Source organism: Topomyia yanbarensis, chromosome 2 (assembly GCF_030247195.1).
Source record: "Topomyia yanbarensis strain Yona2022 chromosome 2, ASM3024719v1, whole genome shotgun sequence".
Lineage (NCBI taxonomy): Eukaryota > Metazoa > Arthropoda > Insecta > Diptera > Culicidae > Topomyia > Topomyia yanbarensis.
The window spans coordinates 358,460,041-358,480,383 of NC_080671.1; the positions used below are offsets into that span (position 1 = coordinate 358,460,041).

General features: G+C 37.7%; 1 protein-coding gene across 4 annotated transcripts in view; it reads right to left on the reverse strand.

The window, feature by feature from the left end:
• LOC131684317 (D(2)-like dopamine receptor) overlaps positions 1 to 20,343 on the reverse strand; it is a 135,631-nt gene that overhangs the window by 50,002 nt on the left and 65,286 nt on the right. For all 4 annotated transcript variants that reach the window (XM_058967070.1, XM_058967069.1, XM_058967071.1 and 1 more), the window contains exons 2-3: positions 11,789 to 12,285; positions 10,615 to 11,345 (exon numbers count right to left, since the gene is read on the reverse strand). In XM_058967070.1, coding sequence (XP_058823053.1) covers positions 10,615 to 11,345; positions 11,789 to 12,204 — 1,147 coding nt within the window. In that variant the 5' untranslated portion in view covers positions 12,205 to 12,285. The remainder of the gene's footprint in view (positions 1 to 10,614; positions 11,346 to 11,788; positions 12,286 to 20,343) is intronic.

The window sequence follows — 20,343 nt, forward strand, 5'->3', positions numbered from 1 at the left end:
AACTTCTTACAAATTAGTTGCCTAGACAATATCATATTACTGTAAAAATGATGATTTTTGCTAGTTGAGGAATTCCACGAAGAGCCGTCCAATTTTGTAAAAAATCGTGACCGACCATCTTCGATTTTGATGAAACTTTTTACGTTGCGCCTATGTGGGAAATTCACTATATTCAAGAGATAATCAAATCATTTTGTCTCAAGGGCAACTTTTTAAAAGGGCGTATGTGTTTTTGCGTGCACTACTATCTAAAAAATATTGTTCAAGAACCATAATTTGTACAGCAAAACTATTCGAGAATGCGTTGCAGGGCATTCATTAATTTTTTTTAAAAATATATATACTGAAAAAACCCATTTTTTTGACATTAAAAATGTCTTGAAAAAAAAATATATTTTTATGCATGCGTGTGCGTTGTAACTTGTTAATCCATGTTTACGGCGCTTTATAGCTGCATAGGGTAAAGAGCCTATTGGTTTTCATGTTTCATATTTCGGTTATATGTTTTTTATCAGTAAGGCATCTGACAACGTGCTTCTGTAGTTATTGCACTGTTCAGCAGCGTAGTATTTTATATAGGAGAGTACACTCAGGTTTTTTACGCGGATTTTGAAATTTACGCGGTTTTCATTAACGCATTTTTTTTTAATTTACGCGGTTTTCATTTACACGGCCTGTATCCCCTGCGTGAAAAATCTGAGTGTAATTGCATCGGAAACAATCACATTCCCAACAGAACATTTTGTTTTCTAATTTCAAACACTTTTGTTTCGTACTGCACACAACGGAAAATTTTAAAACAGAACTTACCATCCCAGCAGCAGTTGAAGCGGGTGTTCTTTTTCGATTCAAATTCAAGCCATGTCTTAAGCGTTACTGGACTTAAAATTGTTTTCCCAGTTTAACCAGTCAGAATATCTGTCCTACCCTATGTATTTGAAACACAGTTCTAATTGCGTTTTAAAGTATACAACAAATAGAACGGTTGGGTATACTAATTTAAATTTTAAAATAAATCTGTTAAAAATTATGAAACAAACCGCTGTACTGAACATATAATTATGTCAGTCCTATTACCACATGGAACACCTATATAACATAAAACGCTGCAGAATTGGTTTAATAATACAATGTTTACACTATAGAGTTACAACACGTTTTAATAATTAGCAACAAGAAAAATGTCACCAAGATAACATAAAACCCGTTTTAACTGGTAGTGCGAACGTTGCATAACAATGTAATTTATCAAATTTCATTTTTTCCACCACTAATCGATCAAGAAATACTTAACCTTTAGATTGTTTACTTAAGTTCATAAGTACATTATTGAAAATTTAAATGGAAAATGAAATTTCATATTTCATGGAGAATCTGTATATTTCCGTTGGCGGGCGTGGGCTTCCTCATCACAGCTCTCAATATGGAACTTTTCTTTTGAATATATGTTCTGGACAGACCTATTTTTACTAGATGGATCAGCCAAATAATGCCAATCACCTAGTGAGATACTTGATTAATTAATAGATTACCGTTAAAAGACCTTCAATAAATTATGTTTTAATGGGGAGGGTATATAGCAAATTGTAACATATGAAAACAGGCGAGTGAACAAGAACGTGAGTCGATATGTCTGATAGATAAAATTCATTTGCACGCTCTTGAAAAAAGCTACATTTTTAATGTCACCGTGGTCGTGTCCTGTACAACCCTTTAATTTTTATTTTTTTATTTTTGGCCAGCGAAAACCTAAATAAAAACCTATTTTAATCAACCTAGCGGTGCAATTGTGCCTTTCTCAATCATGAATCACGAGAATGTGTGCGTTGTTTATATTCATTAAAAGCTTTTAAATGCATATATTACATTTTATTATTGTACATCTTATGACAACTATATACAGGAAAATAAATCATTATTCGAGTTCTAAAATTTTGAAAAAGAAAAAACAGCCACGGTAATATTAAACTGAAAAACCTGTTTTTATCCACCTAGCGGTGCAATTGTGCCTTTCTCTAAACTATGGCACGGAGGTTTTTTATGTTCAACATAATTGTGGAAATGTCCATTACATCCTTAGTACACTTTGCACTTATACACAATGGCATGCCAGCCACGAACTTGATGAGCTACGTATCGACGGTGAAACACTTGAAACAAAAAAATATCATACTTCATTAGCCTAATCAGCATTAGATCAATGTTATCTGCTTGCTAACTCATTTTGTCATGCGGGGGTGGGTATGTGAGGAGGGCGAAAGTCCCATGAACGAACGACTCCCCAGCTTAAATTGGTATGCTTTGTGATATAGTGGTGGTTTAAAGATGATGGGGTTGAAAGGGAGGGGTATGAGGGCTGGATGGGGTGGTGGTCTGAGGGGTGATTTAAGGAGATTTTTAAAGGAGGGGAGTGAACAGTAGAGGGAGGGTGTAACCCCTCTCCGTAAACCATCAACTACGCCCCTGTTAAAATCCAGAAACCTTATGCGAGTCGAAAAAAAATTTGGCCAGGATTAGGTTGACGTTTTTCAGAGTGATTGCATAACCTTTCTATATGAGAAAGGCAAAAATGTGCCAAAATCCAAAAAAGTGAATTGTCGTCAAATTTTTTGTCGAGTTTGCATCAAATCTCGACGTTTCATGCACCTTAAACACATTTAGCATCAAAAATAAAAATTCTATTTTTAATTTTTCCTATAGTTTATTTGAGAAATTTCTGTGTGGCCGCACTCTGAAACCCGTAATTCCGGAACCAGAATTCCGATCGATCCAAAATTCAATAGCAACCGATGGGAAGGTTGCATCTTTCATTTGAGACTAAGTTTGGGCAAATCGGTCCAGCCATCTCTGAGAAAAATGAGTGACATTATTTGACACATACGCACATACATACACACATACACACACACACATACAGACTTTTTCCGATCTCGACGAACTGAGTCGAATGGGATATGACACCCGGCCCTCCGGGCCGGGATTAAGTTGACGTTTTTCAGAGTGATTGCATAACCTTTCTATATGAGAAAGGCAAAAAGGTGCGAAATCGGCAAAGTCCCAAAAAGTCGATTTTTATAAAAAAATTTTTTCGAGATAACATAAAATCTCGACGTTTCATGCATTTTAAAGATGATTGGCATCAAAAATACGAATTCGATTTCTGAAATTTCAAATTTCAATTGAATTTGAAAAAAAAAATTTGAGTTCCGGCTAATATGGGAATTTCATGTGACCGGACGTTTTAGTCTATATTTCCAGACCCATATAAGCGATCCGTACGAAATTTTATAGACATCTATGGTGATATTATAGCTATCATTTGGGACTAAGTTTGTGAAAATCGGCCCAACCATTTCCGGGAAACTGATGTGAGTTCGTAAATTTTGAAAGATGGCCGCTTTTCCCGGGCACTTCCGGAACCGTCTATGGTGGTCAATATAGTCAACGAAAGTTTGGTTGGCCATCGGTGACCTAGAACAGCAAATTTAAGTTGTTTGAGAGACATTTTAGCGAAATTTTTACCTTTTTTGCTTTCATCGGAGTATCGGTTTGAATCACAATTTACTATGTGATCGCACGCCACAACCTGTAACTCCGGAACCGGAAGTCAGATCGGGATGAAATTAAATAGCCATTTACGGGGATGCAATACCTTTCATTTGAGGTCAAGTTTAGTCGAATCGGTCTAGCCATCTCCGAGAAACCGATGTGGCTGTTATTCTGAATTTAGATACTTCCGCCGGGGCTTCCGGAACCGATGATGGTGCCCAATGTGGCCAAATAGACTTTGAATGAATGTTAGTGACCTAATACTACAAATCGAAGCAGTTGTGGTCATATTTTGGAAAAATTTTCACCTTTATACATTCATTGCAGAATTTATTAAAATCGACATTTTCTGCGTGTTCGTACTCATCACCCTGTAATTCCGGAACCAGAAGTCGGATCCTTTAGAAATTCAATAGCAGCCTATGGGAACGTTGCACCTTTCATTTGAGACTAAGTTTGTCAAAATCGGTTCAGCCATCTCTGAGAAAAATGAGTGATATTTTTGGTCACATACACACATACACACACATACATACATACACACACAGACATTTGCCGAACTCAACGAACTGAATCGAATGGTATATGTTAAAAAGTCGGCTTTCAGAGCAATTGCAATACCTTTCTATTGAGAAAGGAAAAAAGAAACATTTTAAGTCTAATTTCATGTTGGAGAAGTTATCAATAAAAAGTTTTTCTAAAAATAACTTTGTACATGTTTTCAATTCTGTACTATTTTACAGACAAAAATATATTTTTTTAATCGATTGTGATTCTAAATGTCATTTCAAATGAAAATGCTCTTTACAGAAATCTTCGAAAATGTAGTCGTTTTCAAGATATTTTAAAGTTTGTTTCGACAAAAAGTAATAATTCGTTAAATTACGCCCTTTTCATAAGTTATTCGTGTTTCTCCATCAACAATCGCACGATTTTCATAATAGTCATAATACATTCTACAACTTTCCTCTTTACACCATGACGGTATAACGAACCATTAAAAAACTACAGGAAAATAATAAAAAAAATTATTTGACTACATAGAAATTGAATTCTCTAAAAATGTTTTCAGCGCCAAGCTGATAATATTCGGATAATAGTTCAATTTGAACGTTATTTAAGTCGCACATTTGAAAATTACTCTTTATTCTGGAGAAACCATAGGAGGACATAGATTTTACCTGCCAATGTTTTCTGAAGCAAAATAGTTGATACCTGTATGAACCATGTATTAAAACTAACCTATATTTTACATTGAAATAGGTTAACACATTAAAGAGACTTAGTCAGTACGGTGTTTTGGTGTCAACAAGAGCAAATTATTATGGATATCAATAAAGTAAGGTGTTGTAAGCCATTTCCTAGTAAACGGTGTTCGCAAAGTAACGCAAAAAATTATTGAAATTTTAAAATCCACAGAGCGTAAAATTCAATTGGATGAGTCTGTTTTTATATGTGATACTTGCAGGTTGCAGGCATGCAATTCTGACAATATAAAATATCTGCAGTTAAAATATCTGCAGTAGACATACCATCGATTACATCAATCTTCTCAGCATCTACTCAGGAAAGCGATGTGCAGGATTATTCCAGAATACATAACATTGAAATATTCAATAAAGGAGTCCTGGGAATCAACGTTTCACCAATAGCAATAAACAAGCTTCAACAAGTCAATTATTCCAATAGTAAATATTCGAATATTTCACATGGAATACGAAAACATTTATTCGGGTTTAATGTAGAAAATGATGAGCTGGAGTTATTAAAAACGAAAGCTGCTGACCTTGATAATATAATTTCTCAACTGAAAGAGAGATTTGCAGATTCAGGATGTTCAAGAAACGATCAAGTGAGGTTATTGTCTATTTTACCAAAATCTTGGTCAAATCAAAAGATAATGGATGAATTTCATGCAAACAAACACATTGTATCGCAAGCTAGGTTGTTAGCAGAAGGAAAACATCACAACACCAAGAACAACAACAACGAAAAGATGGTTCATACTTTGGATTCACAAACAAAAAAACACTGCGTTGGAGTTCTATGATAGCGACCAGATTAGCAGAGCCATGCCTGGGCTAAACGACTATGTTTCTGTGAAAAAGGATGGTAAGCGTCAACATGTACAAAAATGTCTATTAATTTGTTCATTGAAAGAGGCTTTTAATAGGTTTAAGGAAATTAGTGAATTTACTATTGGATTTAGTTAATTTGCATCATTCAGACCGAAGAATTGCAAGCTATTAGGAAGTTCAGGTTCTCATAACATTTGTGTTTGTACGATTCACGAGAATATTATTTTAATGCTCCATAGCCTACAAAAATATTCTTTCGATAAAGATTACAAGTTGTATTTCGAAAAAATGTTGTGTGGTGCATCGTCACGATCAAAAGATTGTTATCTTCACGAATGTGACCGCTCTCCAAATCTTTCAATGTTTGAACACAATTTTTCGGAAGAATTGGAGGAACGTTGTGTTGGAGAAATAACTTTCGAACAATGGGTTGCTACCGATAGATGTAATCTAGAAACACTCGTCAAACCAGTTGATGAGTTTGTAACATATTTTGGTGAGAAGTTGGAAAAATTGATAACTCATGATTATATAAAAAATCAACAGTCTATTTTTTTAATTGATTCATTAATTTAATCGTCTTTAAAAATAGGCGAATTTTTAGTAATTTGTGATTTTTTGAGAATTATTCATTTGTTTTGCAGGATGCTTCTCAGAGTAGTTATTGGAACAATGATCAAGCTACAATTCATCCCTTTGTTATTTATTATATGGACTCTGGAATAATAAAAAAATTAAGTTTTGTAATAATATCCGAAGTTCTAAAACATGATACAATCGCGGTGCAGGTATTCATTTCAAAGTTACTAACTTTTCTAAAACCAAAAATGCAATTAAAGAAGGCTATATTTATGTCTGATGGAGCTGCTTCTCAATACAAAAATAGAATTTTTTTTGCTAGTCTTTGTAAATATAAAACTAATTATAACATTGATGCTGAGTGACACTTTTTTGCAACTTCTCATGGAAAAGGACCCTGTGACGCAATTGGCAGGACATTGAAACGAATGGCAAGAAATGCGAGCTTAGCAATAGCACACGAACATCCAATCACAAGTGCAGAAGAGTTATATAAATGGGCTAACCAGCAAAGTAATGAACAATTAACAAAAAATTTCGTTTTGTTATGTATCACAAGAAGAATACGAACAGGGAGCAGCTGAATGGAGTAGCCTGTATCAGAAGGCAAAAATGATTCCAGGTACACAGAAATATCTCTCTTTTGTTCCTAGTTCAGAAAATAAAATTGCCGCGAAACTGTTTTCGAATGACGAAACACCAAGTATTTTTAGCATATATAAACGAACAAAGTGTTAAGGTGTATATAGAAGATAGGAATTGTATATAAAAGGAAGAAATAAATTTTAGTATAAAAAATGACCGATAGTGATTTTATAAATCGGACCTATAACTTGCAACATAATCCTCTTATCATCTTGATGTCAAAAGGTAAGTTGTAGAACTTATCATGACTATTATGAAAATCGTACGATTGTTGATGGAGAAACGCGAATAACTTATGAAAAGGGCGTAATTTAACAAATTATTACTTTTTGTCTAAACAAAATTTAAAATATCTTGAAAACGACTACATTTTCGAAGATTTTTGTAAAGAGCATTTTGATTCGAAATGACATTGGGAATCACATTCTATAAAAAAATATATTTTTGTCTATAACATAGTATAGAATTGAAAAACATGTACAAATTTGTTGTTAGAAAAACTTTTTTATTGATAAATTCTCCATCATAAAATTAGACTTAAAATATTTCTTTTTTATTTAGGTTTTCGCTGGCAAGAAAAAGGTTTTACATCCGAGTAAATGCTCAATCGTTACGTTTACGCGGAAACGCTATCCGATTCAGTTTAACTACCATTTACTCGACTTGAGCATTCCAAGACACTGTCATCATGGATTCAGCACCACCACTTCAGGCTTCGTGGATAAGCTTGGGTTCATTTTCCGAATATCGAAAAATTTTGGGTACGTATACTATTTAAAATCACTCTACTGCCCATGATCGCATATTTGTCCCGTTTTCTATGGGATTTCCTATCTTTATGGGACTGATATGCGATCATGGGCAGTCTATTGCACGCTGGTTCGTTCAGCACTAGAGTAATGCTCTGCTGTTTGGAATCCGTACTACCAGAATGGTGTTGACAGAATCGAGTTCATACGCTTTTCACTCCAACATCTTCCTTGGTAAAATAGATTTCAGCTGCCGATCTACGAAAACCGGTGTCAGGAAATACAGCTCGATACTCTAGGTATCCGGAAGGTCTGCTCTCGAGCCCTACAAATTGCGTTCAAATTGTGTTATTTATTCATATATCATATCATTGCATGTTCGAGTAATAATCAGGATGCGAAGTCTGTCGAAAACGGACCTTAAGTTCCGCTACGGAATGTAGTACCAGGGCATCGATTTTTTTCTTGAGTCATATTCAGTTATTTATTGAGTTATTAGAATACATATTTCAACATGTGTCAATACTACCTCTTACTGTGCACTGTCTTTCAAATGACATCCATATTAATGATGGTCCTCTCTATTTTGTGATAGCCGGAAGTCGCCATCTTGGTTTATAAAACGACTTCCTTTCAAATGACACTCATATTGCTGATTGTTCTCCCTAATTTTTGGTCATCGAGAGTCGCCATCTTTGTATTCAAAAAAGCGTGATTATCGATTTCCGATGTCTACTGACCACTCTCTTTCAAATGACACCCATATTGATGGTGATTCTCACTATTTTGTGGTAACCGGACGTCGCCATCTTGGATTTAAAAATGGCGATATTGGTCAATTTTCGGTGTCTGCTGACCATCCTCTTTCAAATGAGACCCATATTGATTGTGGTTCTCACTATTTTGTGATAACCGGAAGTCGCCATCTCCGGCCATCAAAATGGCGGTAATGGTCAATTTCCGATTCCTGTTGACCAATACGGATCCTATATTACACGATTTCTAATGCATTTACTAAAATTTCATTACCCACAAGTCCGAATAAGAAACATTTGATTCTTTTCTTAGCGCAAGAATGGGTTAATATTCTATACCAGTCTTGCCTGAAAATTTTGTCGTACCACTTTTGCGCGAATTAATATTTGACCCACTTTTGCCTGAGTTTGTGATGAATATACCATTTCTGTTCTAACAAAATATTTTAACCCACTTTTGCGCTCGGCCTCTCAAATAATATTTATCAGAATGTCCATGTCTGCTTTCTGTCAAAAGTTACGTAGGGGTGCTGACAACCGACCAGTGCCGGCAACCGACCACTTTCCCCTACAGAAGTCCTATATTAAGTCCATAATGATAACACTTATTAAACGAAGTTAAAATTTATAAAACTTGAAAAAAAAACAATTTGATAATATCAGATAGATTTATTAGTCATTTCCATACTCGTATCCATTTTTGTTTTTTCGGTCATAATCTAAGAAAATTTAGCTAACAGTTTTTCATACATAACTCCTTCGTTCACAAGTTGCACAGTAGAGTGACAGGAAAAAAATGACCCCTATCTGCCCATGCCTGAGTCGATTCCTAGCTCCACCAGGAGTACTTGCTCCAAATTTAAAGCAAATCGGACAAGTCTAGCTACCGGACCAACGTGCCTGAAGTTTGTATGGGATTTTTCGACAATTTACATGGAGAAAACCCACTAACTCGCATTTTCGCCGCTAGGTGACGCTATATGCATCGTATTATCACTGTAAGTGAAAATAAGAAAGATAGTTTAATTGCCTACAAATTTGTCGAAGACTGCTAGTCAATCCGGCTTTGGTAAAAGAAGTTATTAAACTTTTAACGAAGTGATATCTGAGTCAGTTTTGCATGGGGCCTAGCAGTGCATGATTGTGGATCAGTACTTGATTCGCACGAACAAAACATTTGTGTGAAATAATGGTTAGGTTTAGGTCAATAGTATGTTCGGAAGATTTATAGTGAGTAATACGAGTCATGTTTTAATTGGAAAATTTTTGTTCCACATTTTACCGCATAGAGGGCGCCAACACTAACTTTTTAACGGAAAGAGATAGAGATAAGGTGTCTTTCACAAAGTTGTAGAGCAAACATTTTAAACAATTCTTCCGAACATGTCGATATTCTATCTCACTCCTATGAAAAGTTAGTGTTGGCGCCCTCTATGCGGTTGCAGGTGGAACTAAAACTCATATTATGTACCACAATTCTTGTGAATATATTATTCAGCTAAATCTAACCATTATCTCACAAAAATGTATAGTTGGTGGTAATCGAGTACCGATCCACAACTATGCGCAGCTAGGCCCCATGCAAAACTGACTCAGACATCACTTCGTTAAAAGTTTAATAACTTCTTTTACTAAAGCCGGATTGACTAACAGTCTTCGAGAAAGTTGTAGGCAAATAAATTATTTTTCTTATTTTCACTTACAGTGATAATACGATGCATATAGTGCCACCTAGCGGCGAAAATGCGAGTTAGTGGGTTTTCTCCATGTAAATTGTCGAAAAATCCCATACAAACTTCAGGCACGTTGGTCCGGTGCCTAGACTTGTACGATTTGCTTCAAGTTTGGAGCAAGTACTCCTGGTGGGACTAGGAATCGACTCAGGGGTGGGCCGATTGAGTTTTCAAAAATTCGTTATTTTTCTGGGCACTCTACTGCACAGCCATGACACTCAACTTTTGAAATCTATGGCGGATCAAACCAACTCTATTTGTGAATACGGCGCTCAAATGACTGATAAATGGCTGTCTCACCCCGTTTTACTCTTCTATAGTTAGTAAGTCTTAGATTACATTTCGACTTCGTCTCATCAGAATCTGTCACTGACACAGAGCCAGATTTATGGTATAGATTAAAATAGGGAAAGCACTACATGTATGTATTATTACATTGAAATTAGCTTAGGAAGCCAAGATGATGTATAATTCAATATTACTATGCTACAACCAAACAAACAAAGAGCAAAACAAGACTACTCACCCAGAAAGCCAGGAATCGCCCCGAGCGGCATAACGAACAGGCTGACGAGTAAATCCGCGATGGCAAGTGACAGCAGGAAATAATTGGTGACATTCTGCAGCTTGCGGTCCAGAGCGACGGCCAGACAGACCAGAATGTTGCCCAGCCCACCGGCGAAGATGAGCAGAGCCACAAACAGGAAGCTCCATTCGTATCGCATCACGGATCCATCGCCTCCCAGTGGTGAAAGCAAATCTGTACTAGTTGAGCTGCTACTGGCCGTTTCATTAGCGGCCAACACCATGCCTGCCAATTGCTTTATCACGTCATCGTAATCGATAGTCAACAAACACTGCAGCGGATCTAGGGAACTGGTTGGGCTGACTATCGAGGTATTCAACAGATCGAATGAATCGTTCTCATAGAAAGTGAACTGCCCTGCACTATTGTTACACACTAACTGATGCCGATAGTAACTAATCCGGCTGGGACCGGTGCCGGCACTGAAGCTGCTATTGCTGAAAGGAATACCACAGGGCTGGGCCGTACCATTAGCCATCATCTCCAGTGACAATTTAGGAAGTTTGATTAGTAGTTCCGACACTGGTTTGGCAATGTTCCGGGCGATTACGGTACTATTATAATTGGCAATGCAGTCTTTCAGCAGGTTCTCTGCTCCGTCCAGCATCTTTAGCGGACTGCACTCGTACAAAGCGTCGGTCCATGGTATGCTTGATGCTGCTGGATCGTTTCTGGGTGGAAAAGAAAACCAAATCGGATTAGTTCAATTGTATCTGCCTGCGTTTTATCAATTCAGAAAAGCACTCGAATGGGATCAAAAGCATTTTTGAGAGTCAGAAAAAAATTAAAATTTGTTATTCGGGAAGCGCAGTGTTTTGGAATAACATCATCCAACTTTTAAAGCCGCCTGAATCGATATGACAACTCAGTCAATACTATAATGACACATCTAGCTAAAATCCCGTTAATATGTATTATGTAATTAATATCGCTTTGTGTACGTACTAGAACAGACTAGCTGTTTAGTGGTGCTCAACAGATCAAGTTCATAATTACTACTTGAGTCTGGACCAAACAACAAAACCACAGCAACCCGAAATAATACGCGCGCCGACAACCGCAACTCTCTGTTAATCCGGTTTACCCTTAATGATATATGTATACATACACTTACTGCGTGTCATCGCTGCTGGGGGTAACTGATTTCAATATGCACTTCAAGTTTTGGTAACACTGCATCGCGCTCCCGAGCGCAGAATTGCCGTCCATCGATGCAGCTGATTTGAACACTGAACTACCGCCATCGCCACTAACCGTACCACCACCACCAGCTCCACCTCCACCCCCACTGGCACTACCACCTTTCAGCGGGACACGTGCGACTGATGGAACCGAAGTAGTTATCGATGACCCCCGCTGTAAAATCGCACCTGGCACGGATCCGGAAAAGGTGCTGTAATCACATATAATATCCGGTCCCCAGTATGATGTCCAGCTATTGTTATAGTTCGCGCAGGAAACCAGATAGCGAAGCGTTGGCCAGTAATGCCCCGAGCACCAGTCGCCAGCCCACAACTGGTCGCCGTCCATACTTAGGGCAGCAGCCCAGCGCCGATTGGTTGCTTGCACGTGTCGTTCTGTACTGCGGTGTTGGTGGTCATTTTAAGTGATCTGAAATGAAGGGAAAACGCAAATTCAATCGGTGCCGTGAAAGTGAAACCACAATAAAGCAAATTTCTGTGAAGTTGAAATAATTGATTTAAAAAAGTATACTTTCACATGGCCCATGTGATAAACGAATTATAGAAACCAAAATAAAACACACTATCCAATCATTGTGGGCTATAAGTTTCATGTGATATTGCTTTTTTACTTTTTTCGGGGATTTTTGTAACATACTACATCGACATAAAATATTAGTTTTCATACGACCCTTAAATGAAAATCTTTTTCTGGATAAAATAAAACGAATAAAATCCATGTAATGGAGAAACTGAATAAAAATTGATTATATAGAATGAAATTTAAAAATTTAAGGAAGTTCTGAAATGTTTTTGAGAATCTCATTATTTGGAAATTATTATTTGAATTTGAAAACAAAATTATGCAATGGACTTTCTAGGGTTTTATCTTTTCGGTTTTGCTCACTTACAGCGTCGTTTAGGATATTCTGGTGCTTCTACTTTATTGATGGGCCTTAATTAGTTATCAGGAAACTGGAATGTTCAATTTGTTTAGGAATACAATTTTCTGGACCAGTATTCTAACGCGCAATTGGAATTAATAAAGTGAGATAAGGTCACATGTGCTTTCAAGCCGCTTAAACAGAGTGCAGCAGAGGGAGAATGCGATTCGTGAAGGAGACAGGTAGATATTTCAAAATATTCCTTTGCATGGAAGTTAATAGAGTGATAGCACAAAAGCCGTGCATTCAGTTAATTACAAATTGTACACTTACAATGCAGTCTCTTCCCAGTCATCCCTTCCAGGCCCGTGCGCAATGGGAGAGTTTTAGGGGCTCAAAACCCCTCCCATGAGTGTTTTTGAATTACTTTTAAAAAATATTAACTTCCTGTTCAGGGATGAAATAATACAGCGAGCCGTGTCTTTCGAGTTCGGTCACTTTAGAAACAAGTCGTTGAAAAATCCAAGGAAGGAACCCCGCGAAAATGGCTGGAAAGGAATGTAAGTTATGTTGGTCGGCATCCCTGGGTCGGTTCGACATGATTCGATATTAGCACTAGTTGTGAGTAGCTCGAGCAAACGAAAAGCCCATAATATCCCCATTCTCATGGGGTTTGACATGGGTGTTTGAAATGGGTTCAACCCATGAAAACACCATCACCATGGTCCGGTAGATCCCATATAAAATACCATATGTTGGTATATTTATGGGTTACTGAGACCATTTTATGGTGTCTTGATGGTTGTGAATTTTGGCACGGACCATGTTTAAGGTCTTTTCAAGGGGCTATGTAGTGTTTGAACCCATGAGTATTTGCTCGGGAGATCAGCTACACAGCAAAGGTCGGTTAGCTAGGAGGTTGATAACAGTCTATTATCTTTCTCCGGACAAAACCAGCCTAGAGGCCGTGTGGCATCCGGCGGGTTGATGTATCTCAACCAAGAATTGATCCACTGGGTTCTTGTTCCCATGTTGTAAGCGAAGCATGAAAACAGGAGTCCTCAAGTCTAGGTGTTTCTCCGTGCCGAGGACTGAATGGCTGGCAGGACTAAAATATGCCAATCGCGCACGGTGTGTCGTGGGTCTTACCCTTGCTGTGTTAAGCCAATCTCTGACACAGTGGACGTTTGTTTCTTCGCAAATCGTGGGATTCAAATGATGGTCATGTCCCAAATGCCCATTTCGGGGTTCACTTTAGGCGGTTATAAGACAGCGTGTTTGGTATCTTCTAATTCTTTGCTATATAAGCCGGCGCTAATCTATTCCGACATAAAGTTAGTGTCGCTTTCTGATGAGGCGAAGCCGAAACGCAAACATGTAACAATCTTTTAGTTGCTGTACAAGTGTTGATAATGGAATATGTAGCGCTGTAATTGAGTATGGTTAGAGTAGCACAAATTAATCTTCAGCATAAACGTACAGCAACTATGAATCTATCCCGCTTTGTGCAGGAAGGAAAAGCTTCCATAGTTTTGGTTCAAGAACCATAAAGGAAACTTCTACATTGGAAAGCTACTTAAATCCGTCTTCGTAGCTTTCAACAAAAATGGCATGACAAATCCACGTGAAATGCCTCGTGCATGTATACTTGCGAATAGAGCTATTGACGCATGTCTTAAATCCGACCTCACAACTCGCGATATTTGTGCTATCACGGTAAATATGAGTGTTGACGACATAAACAAGAAATACGTCTATTGTTCAGCCTTCTGATGATTTCGAAGGGTTGTATCATACTGTGACAGAAATGGGTTTCCTCTCATAATCGGCAATTATGCAAACGTCCACCACATAATTTGGGGCAGTTCAGATATCAATTTGAGAGGCATCGAATTATTGGAATACTTAAGTAGTACTAATCTCCACATGCTTAATGCAGGAAACTGTCCAACATTTGCACGAGCTGGCAGAGAAGAGGTGTTAGATGTAACTCTCTGCTCTGACGGTACTACGCATGAATTGGCAAACTGGTTCGTACCAAACGAGCTCGAACCGTCGTTATCTGATCATCGTCTTTGATCATTTAAACGTCTCGATAGATATCGTCACATATCGTAATCCCAAATCTACGAACTGGGACCTCAACGAAAAGGGGTTTGCCGACTAGGTTTCATGGATATCTTCTGACGATAGATACTCCAAGTGACTTGGATGAGGTCATGGATAAAACAAGCTCACTCATAGTAGCAACATACCAAGAGGCTTGTTCGCTTCGAGTTATGCTTGCTTCTAGAGGAACACCTTGGTGGAATACCGAACTTGTTCGACTCAAAAAGTTATGTAGAAGAGCTTGGAATCGCAGACGCAGGGACATTTAGTTTGGCTCGCAAAGCATACAGAAATGCCCTTCGATCCTCTGAGCGAAGTGGTTGGAAAAGCCTCTCCACAAATGTCTCAATTCTCAACGAGATTAGTAGATTAAATAAGTTAACTTCGAAATCGAAAGACTTTCATGTCAGTTCAATTAGAACTGCTAATGGTGAATACTCGTCTGACGAATATGTAGTACTCAACTGTCTTTTTGACATGCATTTTCCAGGCTGTATGGAGCCATCACTGACGACCGAATCGATCAAATGGGCGATTGAAAGTTTTGCTCCGTATACGGAGACTTAAGGAAGGATTAAGGAAAGGATGAAATCATTCCAGTTGTACTACAATAATGATATAAGCACTTCAAGCATATTTAGAAAAAGATTTTCACTTTTTTTTTTTGATTCGTTTATTTGGCACGGCTCAAGGCGTTAGCTTCACGGAGCCGTGGGTCTTTTATATATTTACATGATGTAAACAATAAAAATAATAAACAATTAATGCTAAGATCGATCCCGTACGCGCGACTTGCCATTGCGCGTGGAGATTCATTTTCGTGTCGGGGAAATCCTTGCATTCACGTCAACTATATCATGGAGGTCATTTGTATCTTTGTCGCCTTCGCACATGTCCGGGTCATCATCGGGGTTACTGCCTTGATGCTCGCGATCAGGTGTTGTTCCTAACTTCTTTCCCTTTCGGGTCACAACCGTGAACCCTCCGTCATTGCTAGTAGTTGCTAGAATTAGCTGTTGAGTTTGTGGTACTTGACGCGGCTTTCGCAGTTGTCATTATTGCTTGAACAGCAGCTACAAATTTGGCAACCGTTTCTGGCTCAGTAAATGATATTGGAGACTGAGTGTTGGTATTTCATTCTGTAGATGAGCTTTTCTTAGGGGTTTCTGGGCAGGGTTGTCCATAATGTGCCGTTTGTTCACAGAACTGGCACGTGTTAATTTGTCCTTGATAAGTACATAGAGTTCGCTGTATAATGGTATCACCCCCCTCCCCCCTTCTGTTGTGTACTGCAGGGTAAGGTAGGAGAGAATGGGTTGGTCTACCCTCATTCTCACCACAAAAACACCATTTGAAATACCTGGAAAGTAGTTCCTCCACGTATCCTCCGTGATTGATTCCACTTCTCCGAAATACGAACTGAATCAAGTACGTGGTGCCAAATCATGTAATTTAACTTCCACATTTCCGTTATCCATATACACAGGGATCTTGATTTTTGCGGTGTCACAATCCAGAACGTATTTCAAGTTGTTTTGCGAAATGAATCTTTTTGCCTGGGCGAATTTGTTGAACGTTATCAGCACCGCGTGTCTGACGTACTCCAACTGAATGAAACTGACGTCTGAAAACCGAAGCTGCATTTTCTCCTTCAGCAAATGTTCCACATCACCAATACTCGGTCTTATGCGGAAAGACCGAAAGTCAATGGCCACCGTGTTGGCCCGAAGAATCACATTTTGTTGCCGAGACTCAGTCATCTAATAGAATAATAGTAACGATTCCCTTTGTTCTTCAGACAAAGCACACAAGAAAAAAGCAACTGCTGGCGCTGGCTTGGGTAGCAGCAGAGAGCACACTGGTATTGTGACTGATGCCTTTGGTGGTTGAGAATAGACTGAAAGATTTTCACTTGTAGTCTTGCAACAGGAACATTTCATTAGCGTGATGGTAAATAACTCTCAAATTAATTCCCAGTCACCTTTTGGGTTGCCACCTCTGGAGTGGCTTCGACACGGAGATTTTCACTGACCTGTGCGTGGTCGCAATGGTACCAAAACGTGCGTTTAATTAATGGTGCTCTAGGAGTTGATTTTAGCGATTTGGTGTGTTAGAAAAACTTTTTCAGAATGGAAGCCCCCTTCTTTTGATGTATACTGAATTGTGATTAATCCACCTAAAAGTGAGATAGAAAATTCATTTCCACTAACTTTTAAGTTAGAGGCACAATGTCAATGACAAAGTTATAGTAAATTCTATTGTGAGAAAACTTGTTGAACATGAAAACTCTCCAAAATGTAATGGTGTTGAGATAAAGCACGTTGTTTGTGGGAGACACCCAAAAAATCATTTTTTTATTATAACTTTTTTCTGAGATTTTTGCAATTCTTCAAATGTTCTATGAAGTTGTTGAAATTAAGAAATTGCAGATATTTGTCGAAGACGTCAACATTTTTTATTTCAAAACTTAAGAGTTATTAAATAAAATGTGTTAGAAATACCGCCATTTTGAATGACAATTACTAAGAGATGTGGAAATATGTGGAAGACATTTCGATTCCATGTGAAAGACAGTGAAAAGTACTATAAGAAAAAATACTACTCACAGCGGGCATCCACCGGCCTGTATATAAAAAATACTTTCCGGCAATGCATGTTTTTCATTTTGTAACAAAATAAGCATGACTTTTTCAGCATAATTTTTTTAGTGATTTTTTTCTATGTGTCGAATATTCTAAAAAATCATTGAGAGTAATAAATACACATATAAATCGTGAACTTTGAATTTCTGTTATCTGAAACTATTCATAAATTAACAGGATTTGGAAAGTGAACATTAGAGACGTCTAAAAAGGTTTACTGTATTTTCATGAGAATGAACCATAGCAAAGAGTATTAGATATCATTTTCACGAAACGACTATGTAGCCAGAGTTGCTACTTAGGATCCAACTTGCCAGAAAATCTTTAGAAAAATATATTCACCTATATATTGCATCTCTGTCAAATGTTAACCGTCAAAAAGGCAAGGGGTCTTAGAGGCTCGGCTAGTTACAGTTCCCTAGTTTCAATGAACTTGTAATTGGAAATACAAATGATCGAGCGTTTTCGGGCTTTCGATTCTCTCACTGGTAAAACGACGGTTTTCATTGCGTCTTAGAAGCGATGCTTTATGAAGTCACAATTTTCGCTTTCCTTTTTGAGGGTTAATTTCAAATATTTAATCATTCAATGCGTGCTTGCAAAAGAATTATTGACAATTACGGCCACGTAATCGTTTCATGAGAACTGCATATAAGGTAGACGAGTCCTTATCCATCTCATTAGTCGAGATGTCACAATATTTCGTTGATAACTCGACTTAGAGTGACTGGATTGCGCTTAAGTAAGTATCACCATCTTTCCTTCGTTCATATGAAGCAGTACAGTTAGACTTTTTGAGCTAATACGTTGAATAGAGATAGCAAATACTTATCTAACTGATGGGTTCCAATGGGTGGGATGAATAGATGAGCTAAAATGAATTAGGGCGCAGTAACCCTAATACTGTTTGTAATGGTTTTTATTCTTGTAAAGACAGCCAAAAATTTTTGCACACAGACATTTACAAAGATTTTTTAGAATATTCGCAGAATAGAATAACACATAGAAACAATTGCTATAAAAAGTTATGCTTAAAATGTCATAATTATTTTGTTACAAAATGAAAAACATGCATTGCCGAAAAGTATTTTTTATATACAGGCCGGTGGATGCCCGTTGTGAGTAGTATTTTTTCTTGTAGTGCTTTTCACTGTCTTTCTCATGGAATCGAAATGTCTTCCACATATTTCCACATCTCTTAGTAATTGTCATTCAAAATGGCGGTATTTTTAACCCATTTTATTTAATAACTCTTAAGTTTTGAAATAAAAAATGTTGACGTCTTCGACAAATATCTGCAATTTCTTAATTTCAACAACTTCATAGAACATTTGAAGAATTGCAAAAATCTCAGAAAAAAGTTATAATAAAAAATGATTTTTTGGGTGCCTCCCACAAACAACGTGCTTTATCTCAACACCATTACATTTTGGAGAGTTTGCATGTTCAACAAGTTTTCTCGCAATAGAATTTACTATAACTTTGTCATTGACATCGTGCCTCTATCTTAAAAGTTAGTGGAAATAAATTTTCTATCTCACTTTTAGGTGGATTAATCACAATTCAGTATACATCAAAAGAAGGGGGCTTCCATTTTGAAAAAGTTTTTCTAACACACCAAATCGCTAAAATCAACTCCTAGAGCACCATTAATTAAACGCACGTTTTGGTACCATTGCGACCACTGTGCTGTGGGATAGTGGATTATGAGTGAAGCTAGACAGAAATTGGAATCAAAGCGATTGCTCGACATTTTTTACTTAATTAGCGAAAAAGAGATAAATATGTAGTCTTTCATTACCGAAATTATCTCGCAATCACCGTAGAATGTTATATTTTTACCAAACTTATTACGCACCAATCTTCCATGGCGTTAAAAGGAAGCTGAACATTTTTGCCTTTCTCATATAAAGAAAGGCTATGCAATCACTGTAAAAATCGACTTTTTAACCGAGGCCCGGAGGGCCGAGTATCATACACCATTCGATTCAGTTCGTCGAGATCGGCAAATGTCTGTGTGTGTATGTGTGTGTGTATGTGTGTGTGCGTCATTTAAACTCACACAATTTTCTCAGAGATGGCTAAACCGATTTTCGCAAACTTAGTTTCATCTGAAAGGTATAACGCTCCCATAAGCTGCTATTGAATTTTTAGTTGATCTGACTTCCGGTTCCGGAGTTACGGGTTGAAGAGTGCGGTCACACAGCAAATTCCCATATAAACTGGTACCACCATAATGTTCAAATGATGTAAAACATATTAAAATTGATGTAACATTACTCTAGTTTGCGGGTCTGGATCACTAATGATCAATCAAAGCAGCTTTGACCACATTGGCCACCTATGACGGTTCATGACGCCCTCGGGGAACCCGCCAAGTTCCTAAGCTAATATCACACCCATTCCACAACGAATTCTCTACCGATTTTTACAAACTTGATTTCAAATGAAAGATACAGTAATGCCATTGACTGCTGCTGAATTTCATTCGGTTCTGACTCTTGCTTCCGGAGTTACAGGGGTGTTAGTAAGGATACACTGGAATGTCCCATATAAATCGGTACAATCGTAATACCTCAGAGGCTAAAAACTATTGAAATGGTCACCAAATTACTTCTAATCGTAGATCTAGATCACTGATTGCCAATCAAACATTCTTTGAATATATTGTCCACTATCGACGATTCCGGAAGTCCGGAATTCCGGGCATATTCCACGATTAAAGTCACATCGGTTCATCGGTGATGACTGAACCGATTTTCTCAAACCAAGTCTCAAATGGAAGGCAAAATATGCAGTTGAGTATTGCGTCGCCGTCCCTTCCCCCCCCCCCTCCCCACCTTGCCCTTACAC